Source organism: Periplaneta americana, chromosome 5 (genome assembly GCF_040183065.1).
Source record: "Periplaneta americana isolate PAMFEO1 chromosome 5, P.americana_PAMFEO1_priV1, whole genome shotgun sequence".
Taxonomy (NCBI): Eukaryota; Metazoa; Arthropoda; class Insecta; order Blattodea; family Blattidae; genus Periplaneta; species Periplaneta americana.
Genome location: NC_091121.1, coordinates 121,832,752 through 121,860,593, shown reverse-complemented (window position 1 = coordinate 121,860,593; position 27,842 = coordinate 121,832,752). Strand labels below are relative to the sequence as shown.

General features: G+C 40.2%; 2 protein-coding genes across 12 annotated transcripts in view; one reads left to right on the top strand and one right to left on the bottom strand.

The window, feature by feature from the left end:
- LOC138700129 (zinc finger protein 235-like) overlaps positions 1–27,842 on the top strand; it is a 196,137-nt gene that overhangs the window by 20,325 nt on the left and 147,970 nt on the right. The gene's annotated exons all lie outside the window — the stretch shown is intronic.
- Positions 1–27,842, bottom strand: part of LOC138700126 (zinc finger protein 235-like) — a 345,990-nt gene that overhangs the window by 255,833 nt on the left and 62,315 nt on the right. For all 11 annotated transcript variants that reach the window (XM_069826471.1, XM_069826470.1, XM_069826468.1 and 8 more), the window contains one exon: positions 15,015–15,097. In XM_069826471.1, the coding sequence (XP_069682572.1) occupies positions 15,015–15,097 (83 nt within the window). The remainder of the gene's footprint in view (positions 1–15,014; positions 15,098–27,842) is intronic.

Here is a 27,842-nt window from a genome sequence, read left to right as displayed (position 1 = left end):
CTTTAGTCGTACTATGTCCATTTCTGAACCCGGATTGATATTTGTCCAGTAAGGCATGTTCAGTTAGATAGTTCATTAGTTGTTTGTGAACAATACGTTCCAGAGCTTTTGACAGAGCAGGTAGGATATTAATTGGACAGAAATCATTTGCACATAATGGGGTTTTAATTTTTGGGATCAGACAGATAAAGCTTTCTTCCAGAGGTTCGGGTAGGTAGAAGTTATGAATGAGGTGTTGAATATATGTGTTAATGTCGGCAGTATTATGTTCAATATTTTCTTCAATAATATTATACTAATATTATCCACACCTTCAGCTTTATAAGTAATACGTTTTATTGCCGCTCTTCAGTTTCTGTGACATAAGTGCAGAAAAATACTTCTCTATTCGGAATTGGAGTCATTTATAATTCGTGAACTGTCTGCTGTTTGTCGACCTTATCCAAGGTTATTGACTGTACAGTTGCAAAATGGTCATTTAGTTCGTCAAGAGAAACTGGCACACTGTCTATCTGAATCCTGGGATTTCCTAAACCAATTGTCCGTAAGCTTCTTCACAGTTTGGAAGGGCCAGCTCCTCCCTTCAATGTTATGAAAATGTCTCAGTTTTGGGTTTCTAATGGCTTGAGTAGTTCTCTTACGTAATGTTTATAATAATTATAAGAGATTTCTGTCTTGTCATGCTTAAACGTTTTGTATGCAGCGTTTCTGTCCATAATCATACTATGTATGTCAGCAGTCATCCATGGTGCTGGTGTCCTTTTTACGCGTTTAGATTTGATAGGAGCATGCTTGTCATATAAATTTATAATATGCTCATTTAGCTTAACAAGTTTCTCGTCAACAGTATGTAAGGTCCATATTGAGTCCCAGGGAATCTTTATTGCGTCTTCAAGTAGTTGGGTTTCATCAACACGATTCAAGTCATGGTACCTTATGAGTTTAGGTGTGGGCTTGGGACACTTCAAAGAATGTACTAAATAAATAATATCGTGGTACGAAATTTCCGAAGCCGAACATTGTCAATGTTTTTGTACTTTGTCTGCATTCTTCATAATAATTAAGTCTAATAGGGATTCGAAAGATTGGGTATGGTAGGTGGGTTCAAAGGGAATGACTGCTAGATCAGGAGCCTGGAACATGGTCAATAGATGTCTAGTGTATGTAGTTCGAATCAGAGGCTAACAAATTTGTGTTAAAGTCACCCATTATTAAGACGTGTTCATAATCTGTGATGAATTCCAACAACGATCTCTCGATCTGCAATATCATTAATCTTTGGGGGTTGGTAAATTACACAAATAAGACATTTCTGAAAGCTTGTCGAAACTTGTACAAATAACATTTCAGGTTTTCCGGCATACTCGCCAGGAGATGTATGTATTATTCTGGAATTGAGATCTGATCTAACATATGCAGCAACACAGCCCCCTTGTATATTTAAACAGTAATTTCTTAATAACGTATAACCATCTAGGTGTAATGTCGCTGAGGATAATGTAGGCTTTAGTCAAGATTCGGAGATGAGAAGAGCATGCAAATTCTGATTCGAGAATATGGATTGAATTTCGTCAAAGTGTGCAACCAAACTCTGAACGTTAATGTTATTTCGTTCAGTTTTGAAAACAGAGAATTCACCATCCACTGTTGTAATTGGCTTGCGAGCAATTTTTATGACTGGTCATGAACAATGGTATTCTCTTTCCTGAATGCTGAAAGCTTTCTATGTCTGAAAATTTCCAGATCATTAAGAAAAAAAAAGTCGCTTGGTCACCGACATTTGCTACACAGAGGTTATTTAGTTCGATTTTAGAATTTAGAGTTTAGAGACGATCTGGGTCTGCGCTTTTTGACACAACCACGAAAATTATTCTCCTAAGAATATTTACACTATAAAACATTTATTAGTGAAAAATGCTTAGAAGAGTAGAGTGACAAATTCCAGGAGAATATCTCACCGTCCAGTATAATTAATGCTAGGTGGGCCACAGCAGCCTGGCAGTTGAGAAACACCGTGCTACTTTAACTATCAGTAAGATGGAATAAAACAAAGTGTTGGGTAATTTCAGTCTAAAACAAAGATATTGCAAATACAGAACATAATTATCTATTCAAAAGGAAACATATTTAAGACATGAAAGTAATACCTGCGTCATGTGGCCGATGTAGTGATGGCAATGGTGATGGTAGTGGTCGTGGTGGTGCTGGTTGTGGTGGAGGTGGTGGTGTTGCTGGTTGTGGTGGAAGTGGTGGTAGTGGTTGTAATATGGTTGTGATGGTGGTGGTTGTGGTGGTCGTGGTAGCAGTGGTGGTGGTTGTGATGGTGGGGGCAGCAGTGGTGATTGTGGTGAAGATGGTGGTGGTTGTGGTGGCGGTAGTGACGGCAGTAGTGGTTAGTAGTAATCGTAGTTTAAACTCTAATACTTTTTGCATCATTTCAATATCAAAAAATGATGAGTCCTTCATATCAGTAACAATCACGTACTGCTAGCAACCTTTAAGCCATGGTTTCTCTGAACCGACGCATACGACCTGTGAGATGCGAGGCTGCCGCTGCGAACCATCTTCGCAATGACGCTGCGTGGCCTGTGGTTTCTCAGGCTGCGAGATCGCGTGGATCAGTCGCTGAGCGCATGGTGGATCTCGTCACCTGTTTGCTAATGCTGAATGAAAGATGAAGATAATGATGAAGAGGAAATGATCCTGCATTCCTTTTGGTCAAGACAGTGATATCTTCAAGAATAGGAAAAGCGAGGGTGCATACAATATTCTTGTAAACCACCATCTGATTGATAGTGAAACAAAATTCAAAAGTTATTTTGGAGTCTCAAGGGACCTCTTCTATAGAATTTTGTATTTAATTAACCCATTAAAGCCCAAATTATTTTTATTTAAAAAACTAAAAGAATGTATCTATTTCATAAATTTAATCCATAAGATGTCAAGAATATATTTTGTTTCTTCTGCCGTGCATCAAGTAGTTGAATATCACCCTGTCTATAAATAGACCACTGGGCACTTATGATATCTGCGTATTCATTTGCAATAAAGTAAATATATTTTTTGTATATTTAATGTTTTATAACAAGAAATATTTACACCAATATAAATAAATTTATTTATCACGGTTTTAGTATTTAATGCAACAGTACAATGCTGCAGCAATAATGAAACACATTTATTTTAGTAATATCTCTCTTTACCGAGTGTGGTAAGGCTCAAAGCATCTTTGACACAGAGTTACATCACACTTCTTGCGAAATGTTACTGGTCTGCATTTACACCATTCCATCTGGCAGTATTTCTGAGAGGGTCGATTTGCCATGAAATGACCTCTATTATCAAACCTCATATCAAATTTCACTCCTCGAGATGATGAAATAGGGCGCCCCATTCTCTTGCAGTTCGAAAAATCTTGAGATATTGAACAGCCAAGTATCATCGGATTCTAAGTAGGTCCAGGGAGTCTCGTCCATGTATTTCTCTGTAGATAATCCAACCATTTACTATATCTATAACCAACTTTCTGACCACTCTTTTCCACGGATTGAAGCGGCATATTTGCCTGCTAACTAGTTATCATTCTCCAATCAACCCATGTACTTACTGTAGTTTCTATGATCTGTGGTCCACACCTGTGGAGTAAAGGTTAGCGCGTCTGACAGCGAAACCAGGTGGCCCAGATTCGATTCCCGGTCGGGACAAGTTACCTGGTTAAGGTTTTTCCGGGGTTTTCCCTCAACCAAATATGAGCAAATGCTGGGTAACTGTCGGTACTGTACCCGGACTCATTTCACCGGCATTATCACCTTCATTCAGACGCTAAATAACCTAAGATATTGATAAAGAGCCGTAAAATAAACTAACCTACATCTTCCAGTTGCGAAACGAATCACGTGAAAGGGCGTTGTAATATTTTCTATTTAGCTTTAATATTGCTGTAAGATAGCTCAGCACACGTTAGGGAGGTTTAAACTTGGTTGCTTGATGGGGACATCTGAAAACTTCGACCGAGTTTAAACCTTCCTGAAGTATGATTGCCGGTTTTTTACACATTTTTTTTACAGATTTACGCTTCCCTATGCTATTCTACTACTAGATTCACGGTTATTTGCATCCAGTAGACACTATTTCCCTACTCCTCCATCATCATCACTATCCTCATCATTAATTATCTTGGATTGGCCTTCTCGTCTGTTCCGCTTCAGACTGAACGCTGATTAAAAGCTGGTCTCACCACCGCTTCCGACTTTTTGCCTGAAAATTTCGAGTATTTGAAAATATCCTCAGAATAGGGCATTAGTCCCTCAATGAGTGAGTTTCGTGGTGGGACTCTTACCTTAAGGCCTCTAAACCTTCCTGCTTTTCTATCTAGGTATGATCCCATACCAGGGGATTCCAGTTTGTGAGGAACGGACCCAAGCTCTCATTCTCTCCCGTTTGCTATAACAATGAACAACAAGAATTTTGCTCCGACTTAAAACAATGTGTCCCTTATGGTTTTCTGTGCGCTGAATCCGAAAATGCATCTCTTTCCTTCATATCGCATAAGGTTTTTGAGATATAATTACTATGATTTCACTTTTCGATAAGCCTTGTCCCAGGACACATCTGGCTCGGGTTGTAGGTTATAAACCAAAACTAAAGCTAATGCATTTTATGAGTTTATAACTTATTTCCGGTTCCTTATGGTTGTTGGCATTTTATTTTGTACTCCTAATAAATAAACAGATATTGGTCCCTTCTATTCAGTAAATTTCAGAACAGTTCAACGTGAGGTATACGCAATGAATAAACAAGGTTGTGGTTTTCAGTATTTACAAGAAAAGTTTACCAGTTTGAGTGAAAGCAAATTAAAAGAGGGCATTTTCATCGTCCACAAATTCACAAAGTTATGGCTGACTCTTTGTTTGAGGAAAAACTTTCCATTACAGAAAAATGGCATGACGTGCTTTCAAAGATGTATGCTGAAATTTCCTTGGAAATTCTAAGGCAGACAACTACATAGAACTTGTTATGGAAACCATGTCACATACATATGAGAAAATGGGGTGTAATATGTCTCTCAAAATACACTTTTTCTCATTTGAATTTCTTTTCTTCTAACCTTGGAGTGGTAAGCGATGAGCATGGGAAAAGAGTTCATCAAGAAATATCTGAAATGGAAAGACGATATAAAGGAAGATCATCATCCAGGATGCTTGGAAACTATTGTTGGTTCGTTGTAAAAGAGAGTATCAGATCTAGTTATAAACAGAAGTGATCCAGAAAATTCGTTTAATGTAAGTTCAAATTCCGAAATTTTTCTCATTATATGCATTAATATTTTTATTTTTGTTCTGCTTTCAACTATATAACATCATGCTTGTATCCAGTACACATTTTTCAAGTATTATGAGGCGTTTTGAATCCCATGTGTGTTGTCATTTTACCAGAAGCAGTGAAAAATTAAAAACAAGAAGATTTTCATAAAAAACATTTAATTAATTTTCCGCGGAAAATAGTATGTGATGGGGCAACTTCGATTTTAAATTCAGATTTAGGGTACACATATTAGTAATATTCACCTATTTTTGTTTCGGAGCAAGACAAAAAGTAAAAATTTGTTGTTCAGTGTAACCACGGGAACCATGACGTGGACGTGAATGGAGGTTCTCTGAGTACTGGACTCATTTAAAAAGCTGTAAACCAGGGATGTCAAAGCGCCTGCACTGCCTGCTCTCAAGAACCCGCACAACATTTCCTTAAGAGCGATAATTGCACTTTATCTTGCTGTAAAGTGAATCTTGTTGGATTTGTATTGCTTGTAGTATGAGCATGTAATACAGCCGATTTAACATCCCTGCTGTAAACAGATAACAGATTGGTTGGGTCAGGCTGAGAAGAAGCTACCTACTGAAAGATGCACTGGAAGAAATTGTGAACGGGAAAAGAAGTTCGGAGCAGAAGTAATTACCAGATGATACACAACATAAGATATTTGAAACCTATGAGTAGACTAAGAGGAAGGCAGAAAATATGGAAGATTGAATAATGCTAGATTTGCAGTGAAAGATCTGCCGTTGGGAAGAACACTGTCAGTGAATGAATACGGTTTTACTGCTACATGCACAGTATCTAATTTCAAGTTTTTTCTAGATACGTTAGTATTTTCTTCATATATCCGTTCTCGTGAACCCTCAGATTCGTTTTTCATTTCTTACGTATTTTATATTCCGCTCTTTGCAATCTATTGTTGGTTAGTCAAGTAGAACAGGTTTTTATAATGATTCCGACATGTAGGCTACCCTTCTCACCTCCTTTTCTCACCTGAATAGGGAGATAGAACCGATCATCGAAAAGTTGTGAATTCCTTTAAATTTAAGGAGTGAAAAAATGTGAATTTACAACTTTTCTTTACCACCCACCATTGTTTCGTCCCTCTAGATCCAAAGCCATTTGCTGAGGCCTCGCAGTTCACGCGTCGCACAAATCCGGCTGCGCGATTCGGTCCGAGACGACGCTGCGAGGCCTCTCTGCGAACCTACGCAGATCGCGCACCTCGCAGCCATAGAAATCACTCATTATCTCTCATGTAGTCCAGATTTGTGCGAGGCGGGCCTCGCACCTCGCACGTCGCATGCGTCGGTTCAGAAAAACCAAGGCTTTATATAGCAAATCACATATTGCTATTCGCAACCTCCAGGCTTGCCGATCTTGTGTCTTCTATGAGATGCTTTCAAAATGAAAGCGAATTCTACTGGATGCTTAGGGTTGGTGTCAGTGTAGCGTAAATAGCTTTGACTGTGACGAATCAGTATGTGAAGAGGCTTTAAACTCTGTGCACTGTGACACATGCTACACAGTACTTTGTGACACTTTTCTGAGATTATAAAATTGACTTCAAAATGTAGCAAAGAGCGAATGTGAAGTTATGTGTTAAACTGCGCAATCTGCCACAGAGACATTTGAAGTGCTATGGCAACGAAGCCAGGATCTCAAATCGGAGATTTGAATCACACTCTCGTCTTAAATGTGATCGAACATCACTGGAGGAAGACAAGAAGCCTGGACTCCACACAAGCACAACTATTTAATGGAGTTGATCGTCGAGTAGCGATTCAAGAAGTTGCCGACACATGTTGCATTTCATTTGCTTGAGCTCAGGCGATGTGACAAACGATCAGAACATGACACCCATCACAGCGAAATTTGTCTCCAGCCTGTTGCCTGATGGGCAAAAGAATCTTTGTGTCACCATCTGCGAAGATCTCTGGCAACAGATCAATGACACTATCTTCAGATAAAAGAACATCACAGACTCGGTTTATGGCCACGACCTGGAGTCCAAACAGCACTCATCAAAGACTCCACAATCTTCGAGATCCAAGAAGATAACACGTCAGAAGAAGAAAATACATTATAATTGTTTAAAAACTTCATCATTGTTCGTTTTTTCGATATCAAGGTCCTTCTGCACGTGGAATTTGTTGTTCTTGATCAGCCAATTAGCACAGACTTATACTATGACATTTGTGTTGGCTGCATGAGGATGTTCGTCACAAAAGACCCGACTGTGGCTAGAGAGGAAATGGACCCTGCAATAGGCCATGTCTCCCACACACGACTATCTATTTGTCAGGAAACACTATCACAGGAAATCTGCATGTTTCATACTCACCGCATTTCGCTAATTGTGATTTATTTCCAGTTCCAAAAATTAAATTGACGTTGGAGGGATATTTTGACACTGTTGTACAGCCCAGGTCAAGTCACAACAGGTACAGGACAAGAATTTCCTGGGAACAATGCTTGAGAAGACTACTTCAAAGGGGATGGAGACCAAGGTTAAGTTAAGTAAGTGTTTAAAATATTCTAGGTCCAGTCCAGTTTCTTTTCATAAAACCTCGTATATACAGGATCTACACAAACAATATAGGAGCTTGTAGGTTTGTATGGTTATATAAGCAGCAACAGGCGTTTGTATCCCACAATGAAAGAACTGCAAAAAGTTGTTAACTCATCCCGTCACTTGGCAGTACCACTGTCTAAGATGACAATGACTCGTGAGCTGCAGGATATTGTGGCACCTGTCTAGAACGTTCTGCTGGTGTCTGGTTGCCTCGGGGGTCGCGCGCCCGTCCGGCAGAAGGGAGGGCGGAGGAAGGCGAGGCTCGAGCTTCAGTGGGCACTGGGGCGTGGTGCGAGGCGAGAAGGAAAACTACGAGACGCTAGCCGCGGTGCTAAGTTAAAGGGGAAGAAAAGCGACTGCGACTGTGCGGAGAAAGCAGAGGAAGCCTCTAGAAACGCAATCCTCTACACGTTTCTCAAAGCCACGCGAACCGAAGATTCGAGAAGGTGTGATTTAATAAATGAAAAGAGGCTAGTGTGTGAGACTGTCAGTCAGTTTAGTTTGTCAGGTGTGAGTGCTAGCTTTTTCTTCAAGCCTTGGAGCGAGGTGAACCTGAGTTCGACGTCCAGTGAACTTGAGTTGGTCCCCAGCTATGGTAGCGTCCAGGCGAGTGCGGCGTATCCGGAAGCCTTGGGTTCGAAGTGCAGTGAACTGTGTCTGGAAGGCTTGGGGTTCGATATACCGTGAACTTGAGTAAGTGAGCCAGAAGGACTAGCCAAGGTGAACAACTGTGAACTGACAGTTTTGTTTTGTACATAGTGCTTTGTGAACATTAGCTGAAATTAGGAGTACATTGTTGTTCTGCTCAATAATACACGTGAATTGTCATTGTCGTTCAGTGGAGTGCAATAACGATTACTGTGTTGCTATGTTGAGTGGAATACCCATTGTTGACGTGTAAATAAAAGTCACACATATTATTGAATAAACTATACATTTGGTGCCAGAGGTGGATGGATATAATAACATAATGGATAACCCTAAGCTACAGCAGATCCTGCAAGCCATCACGGACATGAACAAGCACATTAGTGAGGTGAAAAATAACATAACTGAAGCAAAAGCATACATGAAAAATGACATAAGTGGAGTGAAAGGCGACATAAGTGAAGTAAAAAATGATGTTACTACGCAAATTGGTAGCGTTTCGACGCACATGGATGGAATTGTTACCATTGTGAAAGATCAACTCAGAGTCGATTTGAACAAACTAAACGAGAATTTCGGAACTGTTAATATAGCAGTGACCGAACTAAGACAAAAAGTAGACCATTTCGACGGCAAAATTCGCTCTCTCGAACAATGTCAAGAGCAGACGAGTGAGTAGCTAGATAAAATGCTGAGGAAAACAAGCACAAACTCGCATTAGTGGACCGCCAGGCTAGAGAACATAAACAGATAGTTGCCGAAGAGGTTCGACGGGCCATGGAAGATACGGCAACAGAATTAAGGACCCCATATAGTGGCCCTGTGGAACCATCGCCCTCAGCTAGAATTTCAAATGTCAAAACGCCGAAGTTCGACGGTACGACGTCTTGGGCAATTTTGCGACGCCAGTTTGAGACTACCGCGGTACATAATGGGTGGACGCCAGAGGAAAAGACTACCCAGCTGCTGACCGCGATTCAGGGCCAGGCGTCGGAGATATTTTACAACGTTCCAGAAGATGGAACAGCCGCAGAGATATTGTAGGACTTGGAGGGACGTTATGTTGACCATCAACTTGCGGCAGCATTTACGAGCCAACTGAAAAGGGGGGACCAACAGTCAGGCGAGTCTATACAAGAATTTACGATGGCGGAAGAACAACTGGCCCATAAGGCCCTCAGGGGCCTACCTCCTAACTTCGTCGCTGGAGAGGAGGCCTACACCTTAAGCAGTGGAGTTCGAGACCCCGAGATCAGACAACTACTCTTGGCTCAGCATCGCACCATCAACAACGCTTTCGCGGCGGACCTCAGGATGGAGGCGGCCAAGTTGACGGCAAACGTCTCGGCATCGCACCGGATTAGAAGCGTCGCGGCGGCCGACGTCGAGGAACGTCATCCGAAGTCACTCCAGCGACGGACATTAGGAGTGCCCACTTGCTGGTCCTGCGGTGAACCAGGATATTTGGGGGACTGTGACCGATGTGGCCACAGACAGGAAAACTAGAAGGGGCCGTCATCACCATCCTCTCGGTTGCTCTTGAAGACGATTAAAAGAAGACGCGACGATGGGCTGATTGCTAATGGATGGATAAGAGGCCGTCCCTGCAGAGTACTGGTAGACACCGGGCCGTCGCTCACTATCGCCAGGCGAGAAGTCGTGCGTGGCCTATCTCGGAGGACGCCGCTACGCCGATGAGCTTCGTACTGCTTCATGCGAGAGCTAGCCCATCCAAAAAGAGGTTTTCCTGGATCTGACTTTGGGATGGAGGAGACTAGAGATGTGGGTGTTCGTAGTCAACATCACTGAAGAAGTCAACCTGGGACTCGACGCCATGCGGATCTTCGACGCGACGGTGGACGTCTGGCGCCATTTCCTCCGTTTTGGCCAGGATGAAGTGTTCCTGATGGACGCCGAAGACCAACCCACGGACAGCAGACTCACACTGGAGAATCAGGTGATAATTTCAGCAGGCTGACATGGTGGTGACGGCACGACTGAATGGATAGCCTAAGATAAACCTGCTCCTCGATTCGCAAATCATTCCGATAGATGGGGTTTATGTGGCACGATCCCTAATCCCAATCAGAAGGTTGTACTGGTGAGAGTCCTTAATGTCACCAATCGGGACAAGAAGGTGGCTAGTGGAACTATACTAGGGTAGTGTCGAGCCGGTAGTGTCCGTGAAGTCTCTGGGAGATAACGAGGAGCATCACAGACCACGTCCAGATCTAGACGCATGACTGAAAGAGTTGGCTCGAGAATTGGCGGAGAATCTAAGCAGAGGAGAAAGAAAACAAGTCCACGACCTATTGACAGAGTTTCAGGACGTGTTCAGTCTATCTGAAAATGACTACGAGAGAACGGAAAAAGATCAGCACCACATCGACACCGGAAATGCTCATCCAATCAAACTCCTCGACGTGTCCCTCTAGCTAAACAGAGGGAGAATGAGAACCAACTGGAGAGTATGAAAGCAAAGGGCATCATCGAGGAATCCGACAGCCTTTAGTCATCACCTGTAGTGCTGGTGAAGAATGGGGACCTGCGTTTCTGCGTGGACTACAGAAGTTTGACTGACGTCACCAAGGACTGCTTTCCCCTTCCACGAATTGACGACACCTTGGACACCCTGGCAGGAGCAGAGTGGTTCTCAATGTTGGATATCAAGTCAGGTTACTGCCAGGTGGCGTTACATCCTGAGAACACAGAGAAAACGGCATTCTCTACAGGTAGGGGACTATGGCAGTTCACCGTCATGCCACTCGGCCTCTGCAACGCCCCGGCTAAATTCCAGAGATTAATACGGTCCGCAATGAGAGGCCTCACATACGACAACTCTTTGCTGTACCTTGATGACGTCATCGTGGTCGGCAAGACCTTCAGCGAACAACTGTCGATCGTGAATAAAATTGTTCGAGACTACAAGCCAGGCAGAAGTTGAACCCGAAAAAATGTCATCTGTTCCAGAAGAAGATCAGCTACCTGAGGCACGTAGTAGGGAGCAACGGAGTGGCCACGGACCCGGAGAAGTTGCAAGGGGTCAGGGGATGGCCGATTCTGAGGGACAAGCAAGAGTTGCGCCGCTTTCTAGCCCTCTGCACTTATTACAGAAGATTCGTAGCTGAGTACGACAACATCGCCAAGCATCTAACCAGCTGACTTAGGAAAAACGACAATTCCAGTGGACGGATGAGTCTGAGTCATCCTTCCAATCGCTGAAAGAGGCGCTCTGCACTGCTCCTGTACACGGATAACCCATCCCTGGAAGGAAGTTCACTTTCGACAAGGACGTTAGCAACATTGGCATTGGCGGAGTACTCTCTCAGGAACAGGACGGGCAAGAGAAGGTGACTGCCTACTTCAGCCGAACACTCTCCAAAGCTGAAATAAACTACTGCGTGACACGTAGAGAACTTCTTGCCATTGTGTAAGCCTTGAAGCATTTCCACAAATTTATGTATGGGAGGAATTCCATCTGAGCACAGACCATTCTGCACTCATCTGGCTACTGGGCTTCAAGAATCTGGAGGGGCAGACCACCCGTTGGGTTCAACGTCTGCAGGAATACGTCACCTCCGAACACAGCCAAGGGAAGAAACATTCCAACGCTGATAACTTATCACGACACCCGTACCCGTATGGCTGCAAATACTGCCTGAAAGTAGAAGAGTGAGATGGTGCTCACGCAGTCCGTGCAATCGCCGCTCAGCCGAGCTCAGGATGGGATATAGCCACCATAAGGAGTGAGCAGTTGGAGAACCCAAACATTGGACAGGTACTGCGTGATGTGGAGTCCGGCCAGAGATCAGTGTGGGCCGATATCGCCAACCGTGGCAACACTTACAAGAGCTACTGGGCCTAGTGGGAATCCTTGACGGACAAGGACGGTATCCCGAAGAGGATTGGGAGTCGGCCGATGGTAGGACCCGAATAGAACTTGTCCCACCCAGGAGCAAGGTGAAGGAAATGCTGTTGGAGACTCATGGTGGCGTGACTGGAGGCTACCTGGGAGCCAACAAGACGCTGTACAAGTTAATGCAGAGGTTCTACTGGCTGCATCAGAGAACCGACACCGAAAAATGGTGCCGAAGATGCGACACATGATGTGCAGCCAGTCGCGGACCAAGGACACGCAGCAGGGGAGCCATGCAGTAGTACAACGTGGGACCTCCTTTGGAGAGAACCGTCATCGACGTTGCTGCACCGTTCCCGGTCACAGATAGAGGTAACCGCTAACTGCTAGTATCCATGGATTACTTCACAAAATGGCCGGAGGTGTACGCGATTTCCAACCAAGAGGCTTCGACGGAGGCAAACGCACTGCTTGACAACTTCATCTGCCAATTCGGTGTGCCCCGGGAACTGCATAGTGATCAGGGGCGCAACTTCGAATCCAACCTGATGGGAGAATTCTTCGAGCGTCTGGGAGTGCATAAAACCAGGACCACTCCCCTCCACCCACAGTCTCACGGCGTGGTGGAACGCTACATCAAAAGCGTGGAAGAGCACCTACGGAAGGTAGTGTCCAACCATCAGCGAGACTGGGATGCCAGAGTCCCACTGTTCCTCTTCGCCTACCGAGCTTCGGTCCACGATATAATAGTGATGACACCAGCAAACAAGGTCTTCGGGAGAGAGCTGCGCCTGCTCTGTGATCTGGTGTTTGGCACGCCACCCAGCGCCGATCAGCCAGCGACTGACTACGAGGCAGAACTGACCGAGTAATTGAATGGAGTCCATCAACTGGCCAGAAAGCACCTCAAGATGGCCAGCGACAGGATGAAAGTGCGTTACGACAATTTAGCCAACTCTGCGGGGTTCCAGGAGGGCAACCTGGTGTGGCTGTATCGACCAACCAGGACCAAAGGAAAGTCACAGAAGCTGCAGCGTGCCTGGGATGGACCTTACCGCGTGGTAGCCCGGATCATCGACGTGGTGCACCGCATCCAGCGACAACCCAGAGGGAAGATGATGGTGGTGCACCTGGGCCGTCTAGTGGCTTACCAAGGGACTGTCCGGGACGTACAGCCCTACGGAGGGAGCAATATGGCACTCGTCTGGAATGTTCTGTTGGTGTCTGGTTGCCTCGGTAGTCGCGCGCGCGTCCGGTAGAAGGGAGGGCGCAGGAAGTTGAGGCTCGATCTCGAGCTTCGGTGGGCACTGGGGCGTTGTGCGAGGCGAGGAGAAGGAAAACTGCAAGACGCTAGCCGCGGTGCGAAGTGAGAGGGGAAGAAAAGAGACTGCAACTGTGCGCAGAAAGCAGAGGAAGCCTCGAGAAGCGCAATCCTCTCGACGTTTCGCAAATCTACGCGAACCGAAGATTCGTGAACGTGTGATTTAATAAATAACAGGAGGCTAGTGTGTGAGGAAGTCAGTCAGTTTAGTTTGTCAGGTGTGAGTGTGCAAGCTAGTCTTCAAGCCTTGGAGCGAGGTGAACCTGGGTTCGACGTCCAGTGAACTTGAGTAGGTCCGCAATTGTGGTAGCGTCCAGGCGAGTGCGGCGTATCCGGAAGTCTTGGGTTCGAAGTGCAGTGAACTGTGTCTGGAAGGCTTGGGGTTCGATGTTCCGTGAACTTGAGTGAGTGAGCTAGGACTAGCCAAGGTGAATGAACTGTGAACTGACAGTTTTGTTTTGTACATAGTGCTTTGTGAACATTAGTTGAAATTAGGTGTACATTATTGTTCGTCAGAATAATACACGTGACTTGTAATTTTCGTTCCGTGGATTAACGATTACTGTGTTGAGTGGAATCCAACTGTTGACGGGTAAATAAAAGTCACATATATTGTTGAATAAAAGGTACAATATATTACAGAACGTCATTTGACAGCAAGACAGTGCACCTCCTCATTTTCTTAATGAAGTGCGGGAATGGCTGATTGAAGTTTTTTAACCATTGCTGGATCAGTCATCACGATCAGACGGGACTTTATTTAGGTGGCCTCCAAGATTCCCTGGATTCACCCCATGTGACTTCTTTCTCGTCAGAGAGCGGGTTATGTGCCACCACTACCTGCCTCCCTATCTGGCTTCAGACATAGGATTGTTCTGGCTGTTGCAGCCATTACATCAATTAATATGCTGACCAGAGTGTGGGAAGAACTTGACTACTAGTTGGTATGTGTAACAAGGAGTGCCCACATTTTACCCCCGTGTATGGTTTACTATTTTATAACGCAGGTGGAAGAAATCATACATCTTTAAAACTCTGATATTCATTTATGTACTCCCGGCATAACTATCTCGCACTCACTTCAAAACTTCGTCCTATTATGTTTTCCATGGTCTATCTTTTATGTGTCGCTCTAGTGCATCCCATTTGCCCATGTTTCTTGGCTGTCTTTTTCCACTCATTCCTAACACATAACCAAAACATTCCATTCCAAACTTGATTACAAATTAATGCCATAGGTTATAATTTAATGAGCAAATAAAAAAATGACAATGAGAATATTCGCAGACCACACTCACCTATCAGCAAGAATCTCATTCTCCTCTGCCGTAACTTCCAGTTTCAATTCATCCTTCACTGTGTCCAACTCACACAACTGTTCCTAAAAATAAAATGTAAACAACACAAAGCTGGAACAAGTTTACATCAAGAAAGCTACAGGCCTGTATTTAAATCTAAATAGAAATTTTAGTGACAAAAGATGTTGTTGGATCCAATATTTCACGGGATTCTTCCATTTATTTCCTATAAAATTCAACAAATAGCTGTATAAGAATGATCAGTGAGCAGAATTTCATTAACCAGCCACAATTCAGTGATATCCAAATTAACTTGATAATGTTAAATGATTTTATTGCATGATCACAAAATTCAACATTAAATAATTTATATGTAGCAATCATATCATTTAGATGGGATTTTCGTAAATTTTCTGCATCACAGTAATATTTCATATTACACTAACTAATGGGAGTTCTTGCAGATATTGGTTAAATTTTAATAGTATATAATGTACATTTGTCAAAAAAAAAGTGGCCGCACTCGTGAACAGTGAATACTTTCTAAGTTCACTTCGGGTCACGGCGATGTTACACGATGCATGTGCTTTTACAAGCAGTTCCGGAACTATGGAATCATTCCATATCTACGCCTCGTAGGCCAGCGGTAGAGAGCTCGCTAAATGATTTTAAGGTTGTGAGTTCGGGCCTTGTTCAGGTTTTCATTTCATTTTTTTAATTTTTCTTTAGCGATATAAATACTGCAATATTCAAATTATCATTTACATATATTCTGTTATCGTTCTTTATCGGTATGAATAATATTCAAGTTATTTATATTTTATCGTTCCTTTAGCGATATATATAATATTCAAGTTATAATTTGTTATAATCTGTTACCGTTCTTTAGCGACGTGAATAATATTCAAATTATGATTTGCATTCTGTTATCGTTCATTAGCGATATAAATCATATTCAAGTTATCATTTGTATTCTATTATCATTCTTTATTGATATATATATTTTTTTCAAGTTATAATTTGTTATATTCTGTTATCGTTCTTTAGAGACGTGAATAATATTCAAATAATTGTATTCTGTTATCGTTCATTAGCGATATAAATAATATTCGAATTATCATTTGTATTCTGTTATTGTTCGTTAGCGATATAATATTAAAATTATCATTTTTATTCTGTTATCGTTTGTTAGCGATATAAGTAATATAAATTTAATGCTTGGTTTAGAACAATACAGTTGCCTAATACGAGTGTTAGTTTTTTCTTCTTATACTGTTATATTATTACATTATACTATCCTGTAATTATAATTATTTTATATTATTAGATCCACTGGTATTTCAATACGTGCATATGTTGGCCTGCCTACTTACCAAAAATGTGCTCCCTGGTTTCATATAGCATAAAATATCGTAAAAATATCATTGTTCCATATTCCCGCCATAAATTTTGAAAGTGTCCCTGGTTGTTTAGTTTAGATTTCTAGGAACCCTATCCATGATAATGGCAATAAAACTTGTTTCACTAATTTCCCTTTGAATTTCATTAATCAAAACGCGAAAAACATATTCAATTAAGTCATTCTGAATGTCATTTGATGTTTCAGAAAACACAGTATGAAGGTGGTAGTCTAATTTGTCATCAGTTTGAACAAGGAGCTGTGAAAATTCCACATAATTGCCCCTATTGACAGAGCTATCGGACTCATCCCTACCCCTAAATGGAAGTTCTTACTGTGCCAAGTAACACACTGCACTTATTACATTACATATCTGTTCCTTTTCACAACTTCATTGCATTTTTCTGTTGATTTTTTAAATGCCTCGCTTAATGAGAAGGCCATATGGCCTTAACTCTGCCAGGTTAAATAAACCATTATTATTATTATTATTATTATTATTATTATTATTATTATTATTATTATTATTATTATTATTTTCGTTTTGCCAAAATGTGCTAGAGAAACAACGGATGCAACATGATTTTTAGAATATTCATGACATGCGTGTAGCACACGGAAATGATCCATATTTTTGATACCATCTTTAGTTCAGGCATTTTTTTTTCTCACTTGAAAAAAGTAAACACTGCCAGCAAAAGAGTCGTGATAATTTTGCACTACCACAGAGCCAGAGTACATTGAAATGTCTTTCGAAACCTCCATGTGATTTAGTCTTCAAGTCTTTTAATTCAGGAATTCGGTCTGTCATTCAAAATAATATTACTTTTGTCACTAAAGGTACGTGATCCTAAAGAACGGTTTAAAAGGCTCTCTATAACACAGTCATAATCATAGGAGAATACTACACCAGTAAATTTAGAAGTCATACTTGGGGAGTGGAGGGGTAGCCAGAATAACACGTTTGCCTTTATGTCTTTCTGGCAAATAATTGCGTCACAGTCTCACCATGGCACTGAAGATCACTGGCATCCAATGACACCCAGCCTTGGTGAGTGTGCTGTTGAAGCACTTCAGGCAACTTGTGGCGTAAATCGGAAACATTGAAGTTTTGTGTATCAGTTCAATTCTTCAGCACCAGATGGTAACCATATCTTTTCTGACATGTTATGGGAAACTGGTGGACTTAGACTGTTGATAGAAAATACAAACTAAGAAAGTATATAATAAGGAATATACTTAATCTCTATTTTTTGTATGTTGCTGGTGGCAACACTGGCAACGTAGCTGCCATGCCCCTGCTAAGAGGTGATATCTTATATCTACGAAAATTGCCATTTAGTTTAAGTACACCATTATTTAAATTAACTACTTACGTTATTATTATGTTCACAGAATTGGGCAGTTAACTAATATTTTGTCATCGAGTAGAAGATCTTGCAAAGCAGAAACATATATAAAAAGTTTGCCTATTCTGAGAAAAATTAATTTTCAAAACATTTGTTTGATTCAATTGCAAATTTACAGATATGAGAGATTACTTCTTAGCCTACCATATATTTATATATAGATACAGTTACATACACTATGTGTAATCTTACAAGTGTAGTGTACATCATGCTTATGGGATTCTCCAGACATCCACGCAGAGAGTACTAAACTTTCACAGTATTCATAAAATATATTAATTACTTGACCTCGTGGCCTCATTATCAGTTCTGTAATGAAATATTATGTATGGACGACTCCTGTAAGAATATTTAACAGGTTCTTTTATGTGCCTGCTAGATTTGTGTTGCATTTTGCGAAAATATCTATACACCATAAATATACAAAACATGCAGTATGAATAGCAATTTTCATTAAAATTATGCTTATTCGTAACATACATTTATTTGCTCCATGCAACGAAGCTTAACATTTCAGAAATGCCCGTCAGATTGAGTCTGATTACTTTTTATTATTCACAGATAAAATTTTGTAAGAACATTTGTTACATGAATCTGACATATAAACCAACAATATTAGCCTAGAATTAATACAAATTACCACTTCATTATGTAAATGTTTAACTTTTATGTAATAGAATATCGGTTTCCGACGTTAACAATCATCGACACGACACTTGAGGCCTCCGGGATTTGCCTGAAATATGTTTCCGTCGCTTGTACCAAACACGTTCAATTGGCTTGCCCTCTTAACTAACAACCCTTGCTGGCCCACAGCAATATGCTAATGGACTGTCCCAAATCCAAGCTGGAGGATTACGTTTCCTTTTCAGTAGGACCTACATAGTATGTTTCGTAAAGAAACTTTCGTCTTTTCGTTGTCGTTTTTCTAGTAAATTCTGCTCATTAGTGTTACCAGTGGACAATGGACAAGTAGAAGCATAAGTCGGGAGCTGAGAAGCGCAAGGAGACCCAGAAAATTTGGAAGATATTGGGAAAGGGAGTAGAACTTTCTTTGAAGTTGGTGTGAAATTGAGCGACCTTGGAAAACTAAAAAGTAGCAGACAAATTGTGTCATTGAATGTGTTGTTCGAAAACAAGAGCCTTTCCAAAAATAGTATTACAGTATTTTCATAACTCAAGAATGGAGAATGTGTTTCCAGAGACTGGCTAGTGTGGAGTGAAACAAATCAGGGAAAATAGTTCAGTGACTGATTTGTTTCACTCCACACTAGCCACTCTCTGGGAACACATTCCTCATTCTGGAGTTTGGAAAATAATATTGGAAAGGCTCTTGCTCCGTCACTTAGAAGGTTAATAGGCAGGTTGGGGGTAATTTTTCGAACAACACATTCAATAACACAATTTGTCTGCCACTTTTTAGTTTTCCAAGGTCGCATGTTACTTGCCATGACTCAGATTTAGGAACTGGTGTGTGTAAATTTGTTTCACTTGCACATATGAACGCATCATTTTTACTATTGTTTGCTTGTTCCGATTCAAATCTACTGTTATCAGAATTTTTTTCTAGACAGCCACAACCATCAGTATTCACTTCTAAGTATGAACTGTTTTCATTTTTGACAATCTGAACAGACGGGCTTGAGAGTGGTTTATTTTCTGCACCTTCACTAGCAACGTTCAATTTCACACCAAATTCAAACAAAATGAAGGAAATAAAAATGTATTCAAATTAATAATGTGTCAAGAAAGACTGAGTAACCTTAACTTCCTTAGTCTGGATGGCGATCTTGCTAGGTCTTTAAATTTTGATGATATAATTGATGATTTTGCATCAATGAAGTCAAGGAGAGTTGTTTGTTGTTGTTGGTCAGCAAGTCAGAAATTACAGCTGTTTAAGAATAGTGTTTTATGAAAACTAAACGAAACTAACGACAACGAAAAGACGAAAGTTTCGTCACGAAACATACTATGTAGGCCCTACTGAAAAAGAAGCGTGATGAATATAATATATTGTGCTAATGTGAAGTTTTGCTAAAAGTTTTTAGTGTGACAAAAGTGTAGGCCTATATTTTTAGATTCGTATCTGTGTATGGGGTTATCTTTTATTTATTTTGCAAAAAATTATTATGGCCAGAATAATTGGTAACTTGTCATTTTTAACTTTTTTTTTTTCAATGGGGCCCGAGCACAATGTTGCACAGGGCCCATAAAACCTGTCAGCGGTCCTGGCTGCAGTACTTCTCCAATGAGTGAATCTTTTCAAGAAATTGATTATCTTTGGAGATCAACTCATGGCATTCCAAATAATAAACATTTCTGTAATGTGTCTTTAGAGTAAGACTTGCTTTCACAACTTGCATCTGGAGATTATTCTTCTCAGAAGTCCAAAGTGTGTTCATCAGTGAGAAAACACTCTCGATTGAAACATTAGAGCCCACCAATTTAGAACAAAAAGTAACAAGAAGTTCAATATCTTTATAAGAAATATTTTCCTCCTTGAAATGAGAGAATATTTCATTCCACTTGTTAATCAAGTTTTTGTTAGAAGTGTCCCATTTCTTCATTATCTCTTCATCTGTATACATTTTAACATGGTTAAAATCGTTGGAAAAGGCTATCTTCAGATATGTTGTTTTTGGAAGAATTTTATTCACCTCAGTTGCACAGTCTTTGACAGCAGTCTAACTAAATGACAAAGACTTTATTGAAATCCATTACATTTTTGCAGACATTAAATATAGAAGTGGACTGATCAAATGTACCTAATTTCAAGTGTAAGTGACTGGTGAACGGTTGAAGAAAGAAACCTACAGTAACGTTTATAGGAAAGGAAAACTCAACAAGTTTTGATATGCACATCACCATATCTCTACGTGAGCTCCAACTGTCACAGTGACGATAATGAGGCGATGAACGATTTCTTGCCAAGCACGTTGGAGCATGTCTTCTGATGCGCTCCTGAAGATCACAAAGGTCTCTGACTGGGGTGGCGTACACTTTATCCTTGACGTAGCTTCAGAGAAAGAAATCAAGGGGTGTTAAGTCAGGATCAGCGCCAAGATGGTCTAGCATCATATTGGCGAACTCCACTCATTTGGGTTTGTCATTCGGCTCCAGACGTTGCATTAACTGCACTATGTAAGCATACAGTTTGAGAAGTTTGTGGACAATTCGTTGCAATGTGATTTTAGAACTTGAAGTTCCTGCAAAGCTCTTCTTAATGACTTCCGCGGGCTTCGCTCATACGCGCCCTGAACATTTGCAACCATTTCGTCATATGTTCTACGACCAACACCATACTTCTTCAACACCGATCCTGTAGCTAAAAATGTATCGTACCACTTCTTAATGCTTTTAGCAATTGGAGCATCTGGTTAAACACTCGCCGATACTCGTTTTGAACTCTAACAATTGATTTAAACTCCGCATATCACAACACAGTTTGCGTTTTCTTCTATGGTGCCGCCATTTTGACAATCAATACAATCTACGAAAAGAAACCGTGTCTGCGCACCATCTACCGACAGGATTCGAAACTTTTTGAGTTTTCCTTTCACATAAACGTTACCGTAAGGTTAAATCTTCAACCGTTCATCAGTCACATACAATTGAAATTAGGTGCATTCGAGCGGTCCACCCTCTATTTTGTGTCCATTCATTAATGTAGTCTGCTGCTGCTGAATAAAAATTTACAACATTCTGTTTGAAAGAGCTCGCTGTTATGAGGTTTCTTCTTATAGACTGAGCGCTTCAGCAAGTATTTCACTGTTTATAATGCCCTCTTCTTGTCTTTTCCTGAGCTTGAACAAAAGATTGTCAATTTCCTTCTTCACTTCAACAGCTGAGGTATCATCACGTTCAATTTTCAAAACAGCTTCAGAAAACATTAATCTGGCTTTGTAAGAAAATCAGGAAGGAAAAGTTCTCTCTTTTGTTAAAAAAATCATACTGCGTGGTTGGACATTTATCCAGGTTTAAGAAAGAATATCTGAGAGGTTTATACATTTATATCAAACGATTCAAAGCAGGCTCCAAAGAAACCCATCTGGTTTTGCTATGTCCAAGTACGCTTTTATATTGCGTCTCAGCAATTTCAGAGAACGATTTTAAATTTTCAACTCAACAGTAAACAAGTGGAAAAAAAACTTCAATATCTTTCCTATAACAGCTTTAATATCAACTAGTAAAATATCTACTGCAGTCTGTGTTGCATTATGGATGATGTGGGCTGCACAACCTAGTCTATATATTGTCTACCCAGCTTTTCTTACAATTTATAATACAAATCGTTTTCCCTTTTCTCTCTAAACCACCAAAATTGGTGTTAGTGTTGTCAGAACATGTTCCTATTATTTTATTTGAAATACTATATCTGTCAACAATTTTCATATGTTCAACCAGAATATCTGAAGTTTCTCCAGGTATATTACTAAATTCCAGTATTATTTTTTATTTTAAAATTGAGATGTTTGCATTATCTAACAATAATAGGCGTCATTTTTTGTCAATATGGTTTGAAGTGTCAATTGACAATACACAAAAAGGGAAATCTTCCAAACTTTGTACTATTTCCTTCTCGACATGTGGTGGTAAAATATTTATCGCCATAGCTTTACATTTCTTCTGACAACAAGTGAACTTCTTACCCATATCAGGGCGGGTAAATCACTAAGTGAGGGAATATACATAAGAACCCATAGTTCAGCTGACATAGTTGCAAATTTCCTCAACAGATGTCGTAACAGACGATATGGCTGGCAGTGACTGTGGACTTTATGTAGTAATGTGAGTGGAATCGCTGTTGTTTTTATGAGAATAGTGTGTTTTATGGGAATTAAGTGAGAGTAAATGCATGTGAGTATACCAGTTCAGCGTAATGTTATGCTATAATAGTATATTTATGACTTTATACTTTATATTGGACAAAAGGTTTAAGTATTAGTCAACTCTCACGATGCCCAGCTGTTTTGTGCCTGGTTGTAAATCAGGGTATGTGGCGGGAGATGGTAGACACTTCTTTAAACCCCCTAAAAATAGTTTAGATGAATGGAACAGGGTAATTCCGAGAAGTGACCGCTCATTGACAGAAAAAGTTCGGGTTTGCGTTGTTCACTTTAACAATGACATGATAGTGAAGGTAGACTCATTTGTAATACAAGGGAAAACAGTTGAACTAAAACGTGATAAATGGAAATTAACAACAGATGCTGTACCACACCAATTCCCTGGAATTCCAAAATATTTCAATCTTAAACCGAGCAAAAGAAAGGCTCCTAAAATACGAAATAATCAGGCTCATCAACATAAGAGAAAAAAGACTGAGGAACCCAAAATTATATCACAAGAATCGAATGCAGTAGTATTCGTCGATTACAAACAATGATCTTTCAGATGAAGTTATTCAACTTCGAAAAGAAGTAAAGTGGCTGCGACTTCTCCTCTCTGAAAGTAGGAAAAAGAAGCTGGGTTATGTAAATGAAATAAATAAATTAAGAAGGTTGTTAAGCAGATATAAAATAAATTTGTTAAAGGATAAACAAAAACTCGTGGTTCGTATTATGACTAAGAAGAGTGAGACATGTCCACGTGGAATGAGATATGAATCAGAATTTATCTTAGAGAGTTTGATGTTATTAATAAAATCGAGAAAAGGCTATGAACATTGTTTGAACCATCAGTTATTGCCATTGCCTTCACTTTCTTTGTTAAGAGAGCTATCCCGTGGGATGAAATGCGATTATGGTATTAATCCATATGTACTCTCAGCACTAGCCAATGATATGGAAGCAGATGATGACAATCGCTGTAATTGTGTTCTAATATTCGACGAGGTGAAATTAAGAGAATATATCAGATATAATTCGAGTAGCTGCAATTTTGATGGATTTGTTAATATGGACCAATTCAAAAAGGAAGAAGCCAAAAATGTTCTAGGAGATCATGCTTTGGTATTTTTCCTCGTCCCTTTAATGAAGAACTGGGTGCTGCCCATTGCTATTTATTTAAGTAAGAATGCAACTGACGGCGCCACACTAGCAAAAAAAAAAATAGTACAAGTCATTGTGGAACTAGAAAAGAACAATATAAGGGTGGTGGCTTTCACTTGTGATGGTAGTCAACCTAACAAAAAAGTGTAAGGAAGGAACTTGGAATTTCCGGGAAAATTAACCAGGTTAATAATTATGTAACCAATTCTTGTGATTCCGACAGAAAAATTTTTGCTCTTGGCGACATTTGCCATGAAATGAAGTGTGTGCGAAATAATTTCCACAAGTCAAATAACGTTGTGTACAATGGCAACATCATACAATATGATTTTTACAGGAAACTCCACTATTTTGACATATTGTCAGGCGATGGGAAGAGGCTAGCTCCACACATAACATCAAGTCATTTAGACCCCTAGGGCATTTCAGAAGATGAGCGTAAAACTAGCGACCCAGCTCTTTAGCAGGTCCGTGGCTTTGGGTATTAAATTTTGCAGAAAATTTGTGTACATGGATTTGGGAACAGTGAAATGTTTACAAATGATATGAACGACTTATTCGATGCAATGAACTCTAAATTACCAATTAAAGGACTACAAAATGATGATAAGCAACACAGAGCCCTGAAAAAATTCAACGAAGTTCTCCAGCGCAACGATAATTCATTTGCATCGAGTCAGACCTTGGAATCTCTTAGAGTTACTGTGAAGAGTACATTTCACTTGGCTGAAAATCTTTGGGCGGCAGGTTATACATAAATATGTTCTAACTGCCAAATTAAACCAAGACCCTGCTGAAAGACATTTTGGTCTTATCCGAGGTTTGAGCAGTGATGACCATCCAACGTCAATCGATTTCCTAAACTTACACCAGCTCCAGTCCATCTACGTGCCAGTGAAAGGTGTATTGTCATGAAAGCAAATTGTGAAGATACAATTGATAATAAGTTGACGTCATTTACGCAGCAAATCCGAAATATGGTACGCATTAATGTTGAGAAAAGTAGGAACATTAAGGTGGATATCGAGAAACAAATCAGAGAAAAAATTTCACTGACAGACATTGAACCGGAGTTGACGCCTTTGGGTCCACACCTGTGGAGTAACGGTCAGCGCGTCTGGCCGCGAAACCAGGTGGCCAGGGTTCGAATCCCGGTCGGGGCAAAGTTACCTGATTGAGGTTTTTTCCGGGGTTTTCCCTCAACCCAATACGAGCAAATGCTGGGTAACTTTCGGTGCTGGACCCCGGACTCATTTCACCGGCATTACCACCTTCATTTCATTCAGACGCTAAATAACCTAGATGTTGATACAGCGTCGTAAAATAACCCAATAAAATAAAAAAATTGACGCCTTTGGATCTGTCATTTGATAACAGCGCAACAAGATAGCCAACAATATTCTTTATTATTTGCGTGAGTACCTACTTCACACAGCAGAAAAAAGATTTTTGCAATGTAAGGAATGTTTGAAGTCTTTGCAGAGAGAAGAGACAGAAATTAGTTTAGACTTACAGCATCTTAATACAGTAAGGGACTTTAGACAAACGACAAAATTTCTTAAATATCCTTCTCTGGCTTTTTATGATGTGATAAAAAGAATCGACACAACTGTTGACAGTAAGTTAAAGAATGACAACGCATTGAGGGGTGATGTATTTTCAGATTGTGTCGAAATTATGTATGAACTCCCAGTTTTTCGTTCTTTGTGTTGTTCAGAGGAACACTTATTTGTATATTTACCTCAACTGGTATTTCACTATATTAAAAGTCGGTTCATTTTCCGAGCTAGAGAAATATCAAGAGAGAAGAAATCTAAGACAAGTGCAAAATCCACGCGGAATCTCGCAAAACTTTCTTCTACTTTGAGGTAAGATTTCTTTCCACTCAATTCGTTTCGTAATTTGTTTAGTTTAGCTTCATAGAAATAATTATTCTCTTTTTAGGAAACAAAACACATGCATGTTTCCATACCTTGACGATGTAGCCTAGTAAGTGCAGAAAATATTCTCCCTCCCTTTAAACTCAGTCGAGCCAGGGCGGTTAAATCACATAGCTTTACGCGGAACGCCACACCAAACAGAGCTAGCACCACCACGTGGCGGAAACGGCGAACTACAACACTTCTCACACTTATTGTTTTACCCTCCCTGCCCATATTTTTTTCAATAGATTAGATGTACATACAAATCATGGACTTGAAACTCTGGTTGTGTTTTATTATGTGAAACACAAAAGTGGCTTCTTGAGCAGTCAATTCTTTTTCTTGGCTTCCTATAGATTTGTACTTCAAGAATGTAGGCAATATCTGGTACTTCTTACTTTTAACATGGTCCACAATATCTGTCGTACCTTCGTGACATGCTAAACACTGATCTGCACATAGTACACTCCACTTTAAAGTTAATTTGATCAAATTCTTTCAGGTATGAATATTACATTTTTAAATTATCTCTAACATTACATTTTCTCTTAGGCATGATTAGTTTCTGTCAAAACTAGTAAAAACAAAAGCACTACTACAATATTTTCATTATGCGCACACTGTCACTGTTACAATGTTCATAAATAATCCAGCAGTGTCAGTTTAAACAGAAAAAAAATACACAAACACGTGGATGATTATGGATGAGCATCTATTAAAACGTCTTTGTGTAGTGTCTGCGTTATGGACGAACTAGCTCCAAAGAGGCTAAACAGAATGACGCTCATTATACACACATTCAAATGCTGCCAAACTGCAACGTGATTGGCTACCTGGCAGCCATTACCGGAAGCAACAAAGCAAGTCACACAAGTAATAATTTTTTTTTTTATATTTAATATTGGTCGACCAGCAAACTTGCTATACAGACCACTGTTAAATGATGGAATATCACATGCAGAATATCATGCTGAGGTTGGCTCTAAAGGCTCCTCTAATTAATTTAAATTAATTAATTAAACATTTTTGTGAATTATGTGAACAAAAATATGATGATTTTCTGTGTTAAATTTATGAAGAGTCGTCAGTATCACTAAGAAGGATATCTTGTGGGAGTTTCCTTTTAAGTCGAGATGGCTGACAAAATCTTGCTCCAATGTTATATGTCACAGCTACAAGAACATCAGGAAGTTTGTTGAAGAAAGATTTTGACATTGAATGGATGTACTGTTCTAGTGGAAGAATTCCCAATTCTTGATGAAGTTGTTGATTTCTTACAAACCAGGGGGCATTTGTTGCAGTACGCAGGAAATTGTTCTGGAGAACTTGTAGGCGATGCATGTGAGTCTTACTTGCTGTCCCCACACTGGCGCTGCATAAGTTGAAAGAGGTCGTACAAGCGAGGTGTAGAGTAGCATTGAACAGTCCAATCCAATTTGTGAACGTCTATTAACCAAAGGGTATAATTTTCGAATTCTAGAAGAGGTTAGTGTAACAATGCGAGTTATATGGGCATTCCATGTAAGTTTCGTGTCTAATAGTATTCCCAAATATTTGACAGCTTCTTGACTAGAGAGCCATGTAACTTGTTCATTTAGAAGAACCAAAGGAGGTGGATTATGAATAGGCCTTAAAGAGAAGATTTTAGCTTCTGTCTTGGTAATGTTGAGTAGTAATCTCCAGTCAGAGAACCATTTAGACAGCTCCTGTAAGGATGTCTGAAGAGTGCTGATTGCAGTATTTAGGTTACTATGAGAATAAAAGAGAACTGTATCGTCAGCATACATAGCTATGTGTGACGGTTGTAAACATGGAATGTCATATGTGAAGATATTGAAGAGAAGTGGTGACAGTATAGATCCTTGTGGTATTCCGGCTAAAACTGGACGAAGCGTTGATTTAATGCTATCTATACGTACTGAGAACTGACGCTCAGATAAAAAACTTTTCACGATGCGTGTGAGATAGTCAGGAAAACCAATTCTATATAATTTTAGCATTAGATATCATGCCAAACAGTATCAAATGCTTGGGCAATATCCCGAAACACAGTGGCAGTATACTGTTTTTCTTCAAAGCCTTTTATAATGGATTCAGTGACTCTTTGC